General features: G+C 39.3%; 2 protein-coding genes across 2 annotated transcripts in view; one reads left to right on the forward strand and one right to left on the reverse strand.

The window, feature by feature from the left end:
- Positions 1-16,802, reverse strand: part of LOC139159569 (SUN domain-containing protein 3-like) — a 217,948-nt gene that overhangs the window by 174,305 nt on the left and 26,841 nt on the right. The window lies entirely within an intron of this gene.
- Positions 413-14,857, forward strand: LOC139163257 (SUN domain-containing protein 5-like). Its single transcript, XM_070744210.1, has 9 exons — positions 413-470; positions 2,097-2,152; positions 4,449-4,489; positions 5,900-6,056; positions 7,734-7,818; positions 8,264-8,373; positions 10,440-10,607; positions 13,107-13,196; positions 14,300-14,857. The coding sequence occupies exons 1-9, from the start codon at positions 413-415 to the stop codon at positions 14,456-14,458; spliced, it is 924 nt and encodes a 307-aa protein (XP_070600311.1). The 3' UTR covers positions 14,459-14,857.

The raw sequence follows: 16,802 nt of genomic DNA on the forward strand, positions 1-16,802 counted from the left end.
AGGAATTCTGGGAGCTGAAGTTCACAAGTCATAGAAGAGCCAAATTTGTCTACCCTTGTCCTAGGTGTTTCTTCCCTTTCTCATGCAACATCTAGCATAGCCATAATGTATGGTGTGATAACATTGGCACTAGGGGTTAGGGAACACCCTGTTTGATGACATCACACCATGCATTGTTTTATGGCAGATATCAAGCAAGGAAAAGAGAGGAGAGAGAAAAAACATGAAGCAGCAGCAACCCTCAGAATGACTTGTTAATAAACCTCTCTGGTTGGGAAAAGAACGAGCAATGCCCTTGAGTGGCCTTCGCCATTATCAAAATTCCCATTCTTATCCTTAGCATTTTTATCCTAAGAATTTTCCCGTCTATTGACTTTTCCTTAATGATCCTACCTTCCTCCACAGAAGCCAAATGGATAACTGTGTGAAATGCTTGATGTTGCTCATCATAGCTGCCTTAGCCATTTATGGTAAGTACTTCCACTTGAGATTTGAAAAAAAACACATCTGAATAGCAGGAGGTTCTCATGGATTGAACAAAAAAGTGCTTGTGTCGATGACCTGAGTGTCAGAAGTCCCAATGTGCCAGATGTTATCCAGAAAAGTTCATGTTTTAACTCACGTCAGGTGGGCAAGGCAGTGGTTAAGGAAGGTTTCCTTATTGCTCATTATCACAACCCACTAATGCTTTTCTGTCACTCTGAGTTTACAAACAAAGTCCCATGAGGGTGATAAGCAGGAGATAAGCAGGGGTGGGGCTACTGCCTGGATGTGGGGGGGGGGGGAATGCAGTGGGGTAGCGAAAATGCACCCCCAAAGCACCCAGTTTGCATTGAAAGATGTTGAAAGAAAATGCAGGGCGTCCTGCATAAGCCACGCCCACAATGTGGTAGTAAAAGTTTGGTAGCCCTTCACTGGAGATAAGTCCAGAGTTCCAGCAACCAAATAATAGTCCAAGAGTCTGAAGTCTGAGAGCTGAGACCAAGCCCAAAATTCAAGGAACAGGATCCAGCGAAGCTGGGAAGAAGCACATCAAAACAAGCAAGTGTTCCCGACAGACACACCTTCTCAAGCATCTGATTCAATCAACCTTCCCCAGCTTTCCTTCTGAGGAAGGACGGGGCTGCTTCCTTGTAAGCAACCTCGCTGATCTCCTCTGTGCCCCTCTCCACTCTGCTCTCCTCATCCGTTCCTTGTCAGAGGCAGTCTAGAGCAGTGGCGGGTTCCACTTACCTGCATACCGGTGCGCTGCACGGGCATCCTACTCATTCGGGTGGTCATGGATGTGCGCCTGTCCATCCGTTCTCACATGTGATTTTGCTTTTGCGCATGAAACAAAAACTTGCTGAAATCTCCTGAGGGGACGCTCGCTCGCATGCAATTTCGGTGATTTTTTGCTTCCACGCATGTGGAGAAGCAAAAAATCAATCACATTTCACTCACCTGAGCATCCCCTCGCAGGATTTTGCTTCTGCGAATGTGCAGGAAGCAAAAAAGACAATTTTTTAAAAAAAAGATGGCGCCAATCACCAGAATATTGAAGATGGCATAAGAGTGGTTGCACGCAAATTGCGCAATCTAGCGGAATGGAGCTCCGAGGCGTACAGGTAGCAGCCCACCACTGAGAGGCTACCATCTCTGTTGGTCCTCTGCAGCTGCTCTGCTCCTGCAGGAGGATCCCCATCCGGTTGCCCCCCCCACCCCTACTCTTAGTGCCAGACGGCCTTGGGAGTTCCTCATCCTCATCCCCTTGACTTTCCACTCATTTATAGAGGACTATGTCTTCCCTGTTGGACAGTCCCAGCTCCAACTCCTGCTCCTCTGAACCAGGATCCAACTGCAGATTCTTGCATGACGAATGTGTATGGAACTGCACAGCGGAAGTATACAACCTGCAAACAAGGGCATGTTATTGTATATCCTATGACCGTTCAACTTTTTCTCAGATACAGATTTTTCTTTCACTACTGAAAGAGCTTCTGTAAGAGACAATTTGGGTAGGTGGTTGAAGTAAATGAAGGCTGTTTGAATGGTAGGTATCGGTAGAAAAAAGTGAGATTTTAAATGCTCCTTCAGGTTTTGTTTGTTTCTTACAGGCACCGTTTACAGTGTTTGTGAATACCTGAAATTATCCGATGGGCTGTCATCCAAGGTAAACACCATTACATGTAAGGGACAGAAAAGGAAGTCATCGAAATAGTTTGGGGCCAGATTGGGGAACTCACAGAGAATTTGGTCTCAAGACAAAAAGGCTGCCACACACAAAGATCCTTTCTTCAGTAACAATTCTCAATGGAAACAAGCCCTTGCTCGATAATAAGAGGCCATCAAAGATGCTGTTCACATTTGTTTTCTTGGGTTTTGAGGCTACCAGAAATGTTGTATCTGGAAAACAGCAAGTGAATTTGTGTATAATCTGTCATCATGGAAGTGACAGTTAAAATCTGGATTTTATTTTTTAAATATAAAAGAATGGCTCAAGTAGCAAACTTGGCTCCTCTACTTTTGCATTCTCCAAAAATAGGTACTCCTTGTTTAGTGACTGCAATTGACAAACTACAAGTCCGTTGTTCAGCAAAGCTGTCACTAAGCAAAAAATCACATGGCCACAATTCTGCTTATTATTTTACTTCAGCTTTCCCTTGCTTTGAAGCAGGGGTGTCACAATCATGGCACAGTTGCATCACACACTGGCCACCCCCACACCCCGGTTTAGCGAAGGGGGGGAAAAGTCACAATGCATCACATAATAACAACATGACAACATGAGTTTGACATCCCTGCTTTACAGCATTAGGATATAACCACAAACAATGAGCCCAAGCATAAGAACATAAGAAGAGCCATGCTGAATCAGGCCAAAGCCCATCGAGTCCAGCATTCTGTGTTACACATTGGCCCCCTAATTGTACATGGGGATCTTGAGCAGAAGGAGAAGGCAAACCCCTCCCTTTCCCTTGACCCCCAAAAAATGGTACCCAAGGGAATCCTGCCTGCCTCAACCAACATAGAGGCGGCACATGGACATCCATTTCAATAACCACCGATACACTTGGCATCCATGAATCTGTCTAATCCTGCCTTGAAGCTATCAAGGCTGACAGCTGAATTCCATAAACCAACGACCCTCTGGGTGAAGAAATATTTCCCTTAATTTGTCCTCACTTTCTTACCTATGTGCTTTAAGGAGTGCCCCCTTGCCCTAGTATTGTGTGATAGAGAAAAAAAAATTCTCTATCCATCTTTTCTATCCCATGCAAGATTTTATACACTTCGATCAAGTCACCCCTTAAACGCCGTCTTTCAAGGCTGAAGGGACCAAGGCGTTGCAACCTGGTATCATAAGGGAGGGGCTCCAAGCAGTGTGGAAGGTTTAGGGAGAACTCAGTTTATGAAGAACCTGGAGAATAGGCCAAATCATATGCCCCTTTTCCCCTACTCCCCATCGTTTGAAATGCTTACCCTGGCACTGGGATAATTAGAAAGAATGGGAATGGTGTTTGCATTTACATTCACTGGAAAGAGAGTGAACAGGTACATGATGGGGAATATGCACTGAAAGGAGTGTAGCTGCAGCTTCTTAGGAGGCAAATGCCTTCAGGGGTGAAAGTGACTAGGATTTTGTCAATTCCAGGCAGCAGCTGCTACCAGGCTGTAATCAACTAATTAACGTTACACAACTGAGCCTGTTAAGTTGTTCTCAGCAGTTTTGGAATAACCACTGCTACACAAACAAGCAGCTCAGGAAGTGACAGCTTGCTTGGGTTTGATATAGCAATTAAAATGCTGGCTTAGAAACCAGGAGACACTGAGTTCTAGTCCTGCCTTAACCTTGAAAGTTAGCTGTGTGATCTTGGCCAAGTCACACACACTCACCTTAACTCACTTGTTATTTTTGGGAAAAATAAGAGGAAGAAGTTATGTTGGGATATTTTGTAAATAAATAAATAAATGAATGAATGAATGAACGAACGAACGAACGAACGAACATACATACATACATACATACATACATACATACATACATACATACATATATATATATATATATATATATAATGGAAAGTAGGATACAAACAAGCAAACATAAATTAAAATGTATTGGCTCTACCAGAGGGTATGGGATAAGCACAAGGCAATGTGGATAGGTAACCAAATGATGTTGTAAAGATAAATGTGGTTATTGATTCCAAAGTTAGTTTTTCATCATCTATGTAATGGTAAATTCTCACTATCTGAGGCAATCACTAAATGATAAGATTATAATTTACTGCATAATTCTGGCTGGGTAGGTATGGAATTGAATTTAAGTCAAGAAGCATAAATATATATAAAATATATATTTTTTAAAATGGTCATAAATTAACTACAGTTAACTATGATTGAGGTCCACGGTACAAATTGTTCATATAAAAGTTGAATCATATATGTTTTTTTCCTTCCCACAGGAACTAGCAAAAGTGTATGAAACTGAGCTGAACAATCTCTGGTAAGGCTATTATACACCCCTCCAAAATATCTTAAAGAAAAAGACTTTACTCATTAATTAAATGTATAAACTGCTTAAATCTATCTCATGACACTGGGAAATTTACAAAATGCAATAGTTAAAAACAAGAATGCACACAAGCTTTTTTTTAAAAAAAAAAATCTGGAAATCGTCACCCAATAAACCAAAACATTGGAAAGAGGCCTCTCCTTCTTCAAAAGTAAGATAGGTTGTCCAATCCCATCCTTGGCCTACATCAGGGGTAGGCAAAATTGGCTCTTCTATGACTTGTGGACTTCAACTCCCAGAATGCCTGAGCCAATCATGCTAGCTCAGGAATTCTTGGGAGTTGAAGTCCACATGTCATAGAAGAGCCAACTTTGCCTATTCCTGGCCTACACCAATCCCTTTGGAGGCAATCCTAAGACTGAAAACACATTGGAAGTCTTCTCTGGATAAGTATGCATTTGCTTTTGGTTAGAGACTACAGTGCAACATTCTTTCACACCCAAGGAGAAAATATTTCAGCTGCAATTCTATCCACCTTTCTGTGGAAGTAAGTTCCCCTGAATGCAAAAAGATTCATTCCTGACTATGTATATTTACGGCAGGACTGTCAAACCCAAGGCCCATGGGCCGCATCCGGCCTGAGGGAGGCTTAGATGTAACCTGTGGGACTGCCCTGTAAACAGTAAAGATTGGCTTCTTGGTGCCTCTGCTGGCCAAAACAGTGCTTGGGTGGGCCACATGCGGTGGCCGAGTTTTGCAGGAGGCCGTCACAGCAAAAAAATGGAGCCTCCAGGGCCTCCACAGGTGCCACTGGTACATGTGATGTTGAGCTGACCACGCCCACTATGGCCAACTTTGTGGTCGTAAGTCCTCAACTTACGACCACAATTGAGCCCAAATGTTTTTGTTGCTAAATGAGACATTTGTTAACTGAATTTTGCACCTGTTTACCACTATCTTGCTACACTGGTTAAGTGAAACTCTGCCTTTGTTAACTTAATAGCATGGTTATTAAATGAATCTGGATTCCCTAATTGACTTTGTCTGTAAAAAGGTTGCAAAAAGATGATCACAACACTGGGACTCTGCAACAGTCATAAATATGAATCAGTTGCCAAGCATCTGAATCTTTGTCATGTGACCATGGGGAGGCAGCAACAGTCCTAAATGTGAAAAGTGGTCGGAAATCACTTTTTTCAGTGCCACTGTAATTTCAGACTTATTAAATGAATGGTTGTAAGTCAAGGACCAGCTGCATCACACTAGTCTACAGCAAAAATCCAGGCAACACTAGACGGAAGCAACAATAGAACGGGTTTGTATCCTTTTGTTTTGCCATTTAACAGTTTTTCAGAGTTTTGCATATAATCCTGACACCCATTTCCCCTCCTTTATTACAAGGAAATCACAACGTCTGCTGGAAGATCAATTCCATGAAATTCAGGACCTTAAGAATGAAATGGATCAAATACAGTCTGAGATCAGCAACCTCCATAAAGGCCGCCTGCAGTCCACCAAGCAAATCCTTCAGGAAAGTGACTTACCAGGAGAGGAGAAAGTAGGAAGCTGCAACTAATCTCAGAAATTCTCTGGTTTCGATCTTTCCAGATTATCATTTTCTTTTGCACATCTATTAGCTACCATAGAATGTCATTTTTTTCCCCTTTTACAAAACTGAAGTCTCTTAGTTGTTCTCATGCCCAGCCTCTCTCGTACCAAATATACTTAAAAAATACAGTAGGGAAAACATTGAACCACAGTGAGGGTTTCTTTCCTGCTGCAAAAGGGTAAATTATAATTTCATACTGGGCACTAGTATTCCATGTTGCATCCAGTTTTGGTCGCCACAATATCAACAAAATGTTGAGAAACAAGGATGATGCTAATTGGGTATATCTACTCTAATGAAAAGAAGGATTAGGGATGACACGAAAGCAGTGTTCCAATATTTGAAGGACTGCAGAGAGCAGAGAGCATCAACCTGTTTTCCAAAGCACCTGAAGGCAAGACAAGAAACAATGGATGGAAACTAATCAAGGGAAAAAGCAACCAAGAACCAAGGAGAAATTTCCCAACAGGGAGAACAATCAACCAGTGGCATAGTTTGGACAATCCTAGACCTATGGTGGTGAATCTACAGCATCATGCGAGAGGTGGCATGAAGAGCCCTCTCTGTGGGCACATGCGTCATCACTCCAGCCTAGCTCCATCACATTTCTTCATCAGTTTCATTTTCAGGGAATGAAATTGTGGGACTAAAAAAAAAATTCACTCAATCAATTCCAACTTCTCATGAAAGGAAAAGATCTCACAAAGTTGGAATTGATTGAGTGAATTTTTTTTTTAGTCCCACAAACTTTTGTTTCCCTGAAAATGAAACCGACAAACAAATGCGATGGAGCTAGGCTGGGGCGATGACACACATGCCCACAGAGAGGGCTCTGCATGCCACCTCTCGCATGATGCTATAGATTCACCACCATAGCTCAGGTGTCTTTATGGTGAAGACAAAACAATTACTCCTTTTGGAGAGTTGAGTGGTATAGAAATTAAATAAAATAGTAAATTATGGGATTACCCTTTACCAAAAGTTTAAAGGATATTTGTACATCTCCAACCTGCTACATGAGATAGTCTGTCTGGATTGATTGATGACTCTAAGAATTATTGAATCACCTCTCCTTTCTACATACTTTTCTTCTCCACAGAAGTTCCAGCCTTTATGTCTAAAAAGCATGAGCATTGCATATAGATTTCTGCACTGATATACATTTTTGTCTTTTGACATTAGCCCCCAAATGCCTGTGTCCCAGGGCTGGCTATAGTGTATGCTTCATAGGCATCATGTTTTCACGTACTTAAATGACATATGAAAACATCTTAATGCTATCTAAAAGAATCGTGGTACACACTGTTTTAAGCACCAGCAACCATTCCTCCTTAGCTAAAATCTGATAGAAAAATATTATTAGATACCAGTTAATATTCCTTTATGGGCTATTCATTTGGGCACATTTATTTCCTGTCTTTACTCAGCAAACTTGAGAAACAAACCATTTGCCAAATTGGCAAATTTTGACTTTTTTGACATGATGCTTTATTGTCCATATTTGTGTATCTGTTGCTAACAGTTGGAATTAAGTCTATGGTTCTATTCATAACTTATGATGTCTAACGTATGTAACTGATATTTGTATAAACCATTTCTCTGATGCATTTTTCTTCTCCTTGGCAGGAAATTATTGATATGGTCAATTTGGCTTTTAAGAAGATTTTTGAAGACGATATACAGAAGGCTGACTGGGCTCAAAAGTCAGTAGGTAATGTCCTGAAAGATGGAGTGGCTTTGGGTTTGCAACTCACAGCCAGGAGTGTCTTTGCATAAACTGCGACTTGAAAAGTGATTTGAAATCATATCTGACAGATTTTTCTCTTTCTTCAATAAACTCTACAAAAGATGAATTATTAATGAATAATTACAGTATATATGAGTGAATTTAATTTCTGATGAAATGTTTCTTTATATTTTATTCTGTACTTATTCTAGCCTTTATAAAAGTATCATCTATCTACATGGAGACTACGCAGGAACTAATATTGGGAAATTACATGTGAATGAATGTAATTTCTGATAAGAAATCTCTTTATATTTTACTCTACTAATTCTAGACTTTAAAAAACATCTGTCACAAGAAAATACATCAAAATGTTCATTAGAAATAGAAAACAACTTGAGGTTACATAATCATCTGTCTGTCTATCTAGGAGCCACGATTGATAAAGACAGGACATCTAAGTCTTTCGATTTTTTGCACCAGGAAAACTCTTGGTTTCCATTTATCGCTTCAGCCAACCCTCCTGAAACTATTTTACAGGTGCAGTATTTCTATGATTGCTATTAGTTAATTCAGAAGAATAGTACAATTTCTCAGCTAGAAAAATAGTACTGCCCCGAGTCCAGTTTCTATCTCATAACTATATACATGTCATTATTTTCTTCTGGATGTTTTCTTTAACTTCTCAATCTAGCCTACACCATAGCCCTTGGATTTCCTAGAGATCTTGTATTCCAGATCGAAATGTTGGTAAAATCTGACTTCATTTAATTTTAAGGAAAGCTCAGTGCTTTCCTTAAAATTAAAGGATGCACATATTTGTGAATGGCTCTGCAAACTTTTTCTGCAGTTCTTCAGGTCCTATTTTGTTCTGACTTGAAAATCTAACTGTTGCTTTTAATTGCATTAAACTAAGGCAGAGTTCAGAAGTTACAATAATATGATTTCGGTTGGTTTAGAGCAGGGAGAGGGAGGGTGAAGGACTACCAAATTTTTTACTACCACACTGTGGGCGTGGTTTATGCAGGACCTGCTACATTTTCTTTCAACATCTTTCAGTGAAAATTGGGCGCTCTAGGGTGGAGTTCCAATTTCGCTACTCCACTGCGTCCCCTCCCATCCGGGCAGTAGCCCAACCCTGGGGAGGGATGCACAAAACTCTCCAGCTCAAAAACAGAATATTCCAGAGAAGAACAAAATCTTCTCCTTTGTATGTTGTTTCTGAATGTATATCTGGAATAGTTTGTGAAGTTCTGAGTTGCTGTATTTAAGAAGATTTTAAATGATGGCAAAAGCTGTGATGACGCAGTAGTTAGAATGCAGGATTGCAGGGTAACTGCTCACTGCCAGAAATTCAATCCTGACCAGTTTAAAGTTGATTCAGTTTTCCTTCTTTCTGAAGTCAGTAAAATTGGGGGCTGCTAATGTTATAAACATCTCAGAGAGTGCTGTAAAGAATGGTATATAAATCTAAGTACTATTGCTATTGCTATAGTGTAGACTGTTTCTCCTTATTTATGCTTTCTGGACGTTGGAAAGCAAAAGGAGAATTCTCTCCCATTTCTATAGAAGTCTTCATTATTGGGCTTCAGAATGGAAGAAAATATTTCATTCATTCAGATCTAGGATGTGTTATTTGAGTGTTCCCTTTATTTTTTTTGAGCAATACACACACACACACACAGTAAGTTTATTAGTAAGGAGTATGCATAAGCAAACTATTGTGCCTACCATCCCTGCCTTATTGTCCTATTTGCCTGTACCTACATTACTTATGTTTGTGTTTATATCAATACCTGCTATTATTTACACGTTTTGATAAACAAACACATACATTTAAAAAATAAAATAAATCTGCCAACCTTCTGGGAATATTTCTTTAATCTCATCCATCCCCTTTCTCTGTTCTTTTCACCTTGTACTCTCCTCACTTTATGTAATCCTTTTTCCCAGTTCGTCATCCATTCCCTTCATTTCTAGAGGGATAAAAATTAAAATGTTGGAGATCCTGGTCCTTTCTTGCCCATCCTCTTCACTACTCCCCTGAATGAGATTAAAATGGCAGATAGACAGAAAGAGAATGAGAAAGAGGGAATGCCTCATTTACAACTGAGGAATGAGGGAAGAATGACATTTTCCTGGTTGCAAATGATTGGAAAATTTACACTAGTTGGGATATTATTCTGGTTTAATAACAAAACTCTATTTACCCACTAATAGTTTACTTTGCTGGTGTATCTGACCTCTTAATAAGCCAGAGAAAACACAGATTAGAGGTCAGAAGCAATTTTGTCACACATTCACAATAAAGTTCACCCTACTCCTGGAGAAACCCCAGTAATTATTGTACTCACACATCAAATCAATCTGCAGGACCTGAATTAATTTTTTTTAATTGATTTTTAACAATTTTAAGATACCCACAACATAAAACAAGTGTATAGTGAAAAGTGCCCACCACCCGACAAGCATACATACCCCACCACCAAATTGGGTGTGTTTCTTGTATAAACCATTTTAACCCCAAAGCAATGTATCTATTTACATATTATAGAGTGATTCCAATTTTGAGCATTTTATTTATGTGAATGGTCTCCTGTTTGTAGCCGGATGTTTACCCTGGAAACTGCTGGGCATTCTCAGGATCTGAAGGCCAAGTCGTAATTAAGCTGCCTGAAAAAGTCCGACTGACAGCCGTTACAGTTCAGCACATCTCTAAAGCAATAGCTTTTTCGGAAGGAATCACAAGTGCCTTAAAAGATTTTTTGGTTTATGTAAGTACAATACTGTTTTAACTTATCTTATATCTTTCCTCTAAGGTTCATTAAAAGAACTGCAATTTAGGAAGCACCAAGGCTACTATGCCCTTGATATTGAGCTGAAATAGGATATGGAGCCATTCTGGTATCGAGGTTAAGATGAAGGATTAGAAATCAGTGCTCCGAGTTCTATTTCTCCCTTTAGTATAAAAGCCAGCAGAGTTTAGGCCAGTCATTCTCCCTCAGACCAATTCATCTCTCAAAGTTCTTGGGGAAAAATGGGAGGTGGGAGCATTATGAACATATAGCAATGAGCTGCCAAAATGTTTACTGCCACACTGTGGGCATGGTTTATTTTGTGGGTGTGGCTTGCCTGCCATGTGACCAGGTGGGAGTGGTTTGACAATCATGTGACTGGGGTGGCTTAAAGGTCACTGGGGTGGCTTAAAGGTCACTGGGGTGGCTTAAAGGTCATGTGACTGGGTGGTAGTGGCTTGACAACTCTTTTTCAGTTGATTTGGGAAGGAAGAGGGAGATTATGATCCCGCTATATAGAATGCTGGTGAGACCACATTTGGAATACTGTGTTCAGTTCTGGAGACCTCACCTACAAAAAGATATTGACAAAATTGAACGGGTCCAAAGACGGGCTACAAGAATGGTGGAAGGTCTTAAGCATAAAACGTATCAGGAAAGACTTAATGAACTCAATCTGTATAGTCTGGAGGACAGAAGGAAAAGGGGGGACATGATCGAAACATTTAAATATATTAAAGGGTTAAATAAGGTTCAGGAGGGAAGTGTTTTTAATAGGAATGTGAAAACAAGCACAAGGGGACACAATCTGAAGTTAGTTGGGGGAAAGATCAAAAGCAACATGAGAAAATATTATTTTACTGAAAGAGTAGTAGATCCTTGGAACAAACTTCCAGCAGACGTGGTAGATAAATCCACAGTAACTGAATTTAAACATGCCTGGGATAAACATATATCCATCCTAAGATAAAATACAGAAAATAGTATAAGGGCAGATTAGATGGACCATGAGGTCTTTTTCTGCCGTCAGACTTCTATGTTTCTATGTTTCTATGATTAAGTCACGTTATTTGAATAGCCACCAAAAGGACAAATGATAGACAGCATTATTTGTTGAGGAGCACAGTAACATTTTAAGGTTTTGTACTAAACCCATAAGGTTCAGTATGATAACAGATTAAGCAAGTAGCTCAATTTTCTTTAATTGCTATAAAAGTTAAGATCTAGATAATGATTAAAATGATTAAAGTGTTTATGGGTGAAACATACTATTTAATTATTTACTATTTTAAAAGCAATTAAGGATCATAGTAAGGTACTAGAGAAGGAAGGACAATAAAAAAATTATTAAGTATTCTATAAATAGTGCATGAACTTACAACTCCCACTGTGTCCCCCTCCTATGGGGGCCACAGCCCATTATTGTGTACAGATCTTAAATTGTAACAAATAAAAGTAAGATACAAATTTAAGAAAAATATTAATTAATACCTTAATTTGTGATATGCAAGCTATTGCTACCTTCAAAAAGCTCCTTTTGAAGGGATTGGTACATAATACACTGCCAGGTTCTCTGGACTGGCAACCTATCAGTAGAGGCTGGATAAACTAGCAATATTTGGAGTAATGAGCTAAATGGCCATTCCCCCTGTAGAATTCTAAGACAAGCAATTATATCTGCCCAACTCTATCAGCTTCCACTCTAAGTAGTCTATTAATTTCTCTTATCCAACGACATGGCCTCACCTTCCCTGGTGTCTTTAATTCAGAAAATGACTAACAATTTCTTTGCTGCTTCCCATATGAATTCATTTAAAGACTGTCCCTTTCCCTACTCCATAGGATACTTCCATAAGGTCCCATAATCTGGGACATTTCCTGCCTTCACTACAACCCCTGTACAGGATAGTGATTTGGAATACAATATATGGGAGGAGGAGGATGCAATGGACAAAACCTTTGCCTGCTACTTCCAGGGAAAGTCAGAGTCCAGATCAGTACACCAGAGTTGCTGAAAATTAGCAGCATAGCTTTCTGACATAAGCCCTAACATAGGCATCTTAACATTCCTATATCTTCTCTTCTACTCTTTCTTAGATATATTTTACTATGAGTATATCCTCTATATAACCTACATCATGTATTTTACTATGTGTATACCCACTAAAACCCTCATTGTGTAGTGGACAAAATCAATCAATCAATCAATCAATAAAATAAACATGTTAAAAACAATCTGGCAATAACCAGGGTGAAAAATCACACCACTCTCCATAGCTCTCTGCCTGTTTCATATAAAATAATTCCGCTCACCATTGAAAGATTGCCTGCTTGTCAAGACTCAAAATTCCATTTTGTTTTGTTTTTTTGGTTTCTGCATTGACCTGACTTTCTTGGCCAAGAACTGCTTCCAGGTTGTCTTTCAGGGCTGCTGCAGCATTCAACTCTTCTACACTGATTCCCTCCTTTTAATTTTAGGGGCTAAATGATGAAACAAAAGAGGAGATCCTGCTGGGAACATTCAAGTATGATAATGAGAAGGAATTAATTCAGACATTCCAACTGAAGGTAAACTAGAAATGGGAGAAGTGGGGTAGAGATAAAACTAAAGTAGGATAGAGTAAAACCGAAGGGGCTGTGTCAGAGGGAGTTGTTTTGAAAGAATCTCTCCAATTTCTGCCCCATCTACTAAAAATCAGACAACTTTTAATTCAGTACTTTAAGGAGTGGATTAGGCCAGAGCTGGAAAACCAGAGCTCCTCCTGAGGAAATATAGTTATAATCTGTGGCACTATACAGATAGTCCCCGACTTACAACAGTTGACTTAATGGCTGTTCAAAGTTTCAGTAGCATTGAAGAAAGTGATTTATGACCATTTTTTCACACGTGTAACCATTGCAGCACCCCTATTTGTACACTTGACACCTGACTCACATTTTGGACAGCTGCAGTGTCTCGGGGTCCATGTGATTAACTTTTGCAACCTTCTGACAAGCAAAGTCAATGGGGAAACCAGATTCACGTAACAATTTGTTAAGTAACAATGTGTTTCTAATTAAACAAATGTGGCAAGAAAAGTCGTAAAATGGGGCAAAACTCACTTAGCAAAGTTCTCACTCAGCAACATAAATTTTGAGCTCAATTGGGGTCATATGTTGAGGACTATATATATTGATGGGAGCCAATGGGACATAGCAAAACAAAAAACCCCCACCACAAATCTTCTTTCTGATGAATAACAATCCCAAAGCTGTTATATCAGCATTTGGGAAACAGGTCTACAGATTTATTTTATTTATTTATTTGATTTTTATGCCGCCCTTCTCCTTAGACTCAGGGCAGCTTACAACATGTTAGCAATAGCACTTTTTAACAGAGCCAGCATATTGCCCCCATAATCCAGGTCCTCCTTTTACCCACCTTGGAAGGATGGAAGCCTGAGTCAACCTTGAGTCGGTGATGAGATTTGAACCGCTGACCTACAGATCTACAGTCAGCTTCAGTGGCCTGCAGTACGGCATTCTACCTGCTGCACCACCCCGGCTCTTGTATATAGATATACAGTATAGGCTTTGCACTCTTCTATTAAACCGATAGAGCCATTCAAGAGGATGATTTCATCTCGGTTGCTTTTTATTATGATTGTTCTTTTCCCTCATCTACATTTCAGAATGAACAAGAGAAGGCGTTCCAGTATGTAAAAATCAAGGTGGAGAGCAACTGGGGAAATCCAGAGTACACGTGCATTTATCGAACCAGGGTGCATGGAAGGATGGCTAATATAAACCATTTGGGCAAGAAAGTGGATGAAATCTACCAAGATAAATAAATCCTGCGACTTTCCCATATTAAATTTAAATTAAATTTATTAAATTTAAAATATTTCCTTATCTGCTCTTATTTTAATCAACAATGCCTCTAATGTTAAAATAAATAATAGTGGCGATATTGGAGAACTTTGTCTTACTCTTCGTTGTATATCTACTTTTTTGGTCTGTTCACCATTTATTATAATTTTAGCTGTTTGTTCTGTATATATAGTGTCTATTATATTAAAAAACTTTGTTCCTACCTCTATCTTCTTTAGTTGTACTTTCATAAAGTTCCAATCTACATTATCCAATGCCTTTTTCACATCCAAAAATATAAGCACCATTTGCTTTTCTGGATGTTGCTCATAATATTCTAATGTATTTACTATTATTCTTAAATTATTTTTGATTTGTCTTCCTGGTAAAAATCCATTTTGATCACTATGTATCATATTATTTATAATACTTTTAAGTCTATTAGCAAATATTGATATAAAAATTTTATAATCTACGTTTAATAGTGAGATAGGTCTATAATTTTAAATTTTTGCTTTTTCCGTGTCAGCTTTATGTATTAAAGTTATTAAAGTTTCTGACGATGTTTTTGGTAATTTACCTTCTATCAATATTTGATTATATGTCTCAAGCATATTTGAGAAAAGTATTTCTGTGTCCAATTTATAAAATTCGGCTGGTATTGAATCTGGGCCAGTCGCTTTATTATTATTTTGTTTCTTTATAGATTGTTTTAATTCTATGTCTGTAATAGGTTTGTTTAGTCTTTGCTGTTGTGTTTCAGTTAATGCTGGTAACTCTATTTTTTCCAAATATTTGAAAATTAAATCCTCACTTATTTCTTCTTTCGTATAATTGTTAATAAAATTTTCTATCCATTTTTTGTACTCTGGGTCTTTTATTATAGTTCTATTCATTGTCCAATTTTTTATTTTCCTTTTACCTTTCCAATATATGGATAAGGGGTTGTGATCTGCCCAAGTATTTGTCTCTATTTCTATTTTACTAATTTGTTCCGTTATATGGGCAGGGGCCCAGGCCATATCAATTCTAGACCAAGTCTTGTGTGGGTTAGAGTAAAAAGTACAGTGGTACCACATGATACGAACCCCTCGTCATACGAACTTTTCAAGATACGAACCCAGGGTTCGGAATTTTTTTGCCTCTTCTTACAAACACTTTTCACCTTACGAACCTGCCGCTAGCCGCTGGGATGCCCCACCTCCAGACTTGAGTTCCTCCCGTTTTTCCCACCCTGTCCTGCCCCATTCTCCCCTCTGGATCTCCATGGGTTTCCCCCGTTTTTCCCCACCCTGTCCTGCCCCATTCTCCCCTCTGGATCTCCATGGGTTTCCTCCATTTTTCTCCACCCTGTCCTGCCCCATTCTCCCCTCTGGATCTCCATGGGTTTCCTCCGTTTTTCTCCACTCTGTCCTTCCCCATTCTCCCCTCTGGATCTCCATGGGTTTCCCCCATTTTTCTCCACTCTGTCCTGCCCCATTCTCCCCTCTGGATCTCCATGGGTTTCCCCCATTTTACTCCACCCTGTCCTGCCCCATTCTCCCCTCTGGATCTCCATGAGTTCCTCCCGTTTTTCTCCACTCTGTCCTGCCCCATTCTCCCCTCTGGATCTCCATGGGTTTCCTCCATTTTTCTCCACCCTGTCTTGCACCATTCTCTCCTCTGCATCTCCATGGGTTTCCCCCGTTTTTCCCCACCCTGTCCTGCCCCATTCTCCCCTCTGGAAATCCATGGGTTTCCCTCCCCCCACTCCGTTCGCCTCAGCTTCGTCTGCCGGCAGCTTTTTTTTTTTAAGCCTTAAAGTTTTGGATTTTCCTAATCGGCTTGCACGCATTATTGGCTTTTCCATTGATTCCTATGGGAAACATTGTTTCATCTTACGAACTTTTCACCTTACGAACCTCGTCCTGGAACCAATTAAGTTCGTAAGATGAGGTATTACTGTATATTGGTTGTCTTTTAGGTGTTGTTCTCACCTTACATCTTTTAATGATAGTTCCGTACTCATTTTCCAGAACGTCCCAGGTAAAATTACCTTTTTTTTCTTTTCTTTTCTCTTCCCAGTATAATCCATTTGGTCATCTGCAATTGCATTGAAGTCCCCTATTATTATCATATTTTCAATTGATAATTCATTAATTTTTTCATTTATTATTTATTTATTATTATTTATTACTTGGATTTGTATGCCGCCCCTCTCCGAAGACTCGGGGCGGCTCACAACATGTAAAAACAAATCATAAGTAATCAAACAATTTAAAATTTTAAAGATTTAAAAACCCCATATACTAACAGACACACACACAAGCATACCATATAAAAATT

Source organism: Erythrolamprus reginae, chromosome 2 (assembly GCF_031021105.1).
Source record: "Erythrolamprus reginae isolate rEryReg1 chromosome 2, rEryReg1.hap1, whole genome shotgun sequence".
Classification (NCBI taxonomy): domain Eukaryota; kingdom Metazoa; phylum Chordata; class Lepidosauria; order Squamata; family Dipsadidae; genus Erythrolamprus; species Erythrolamprus reginae.

Excerpts from the sequence above, each read along its gene's own strand:
- LOC139163257 (XM_070744210.1), top strand. The coding sequence starts at position 413 with ATGGATAACTGTGTGAAATGCTTGATGTTGCTCATCATAGCTGCCTTA. Across the intron at positions 471-2,096 it reads AGCTGCCTTAGCCATTTATG|GCACCGTTTACAGTGTTTGT; the intron begins GTAAGTACTTCC and ends TGTTTCTTACAG. Across the intron at positions 4,490-5,899 it reads ACTGAGCTGAACAATCTCTG|GAAATCACAACGTCTGCTGG; the intron begins GTAAGGCTATTA and ends CTTTATTACAAG.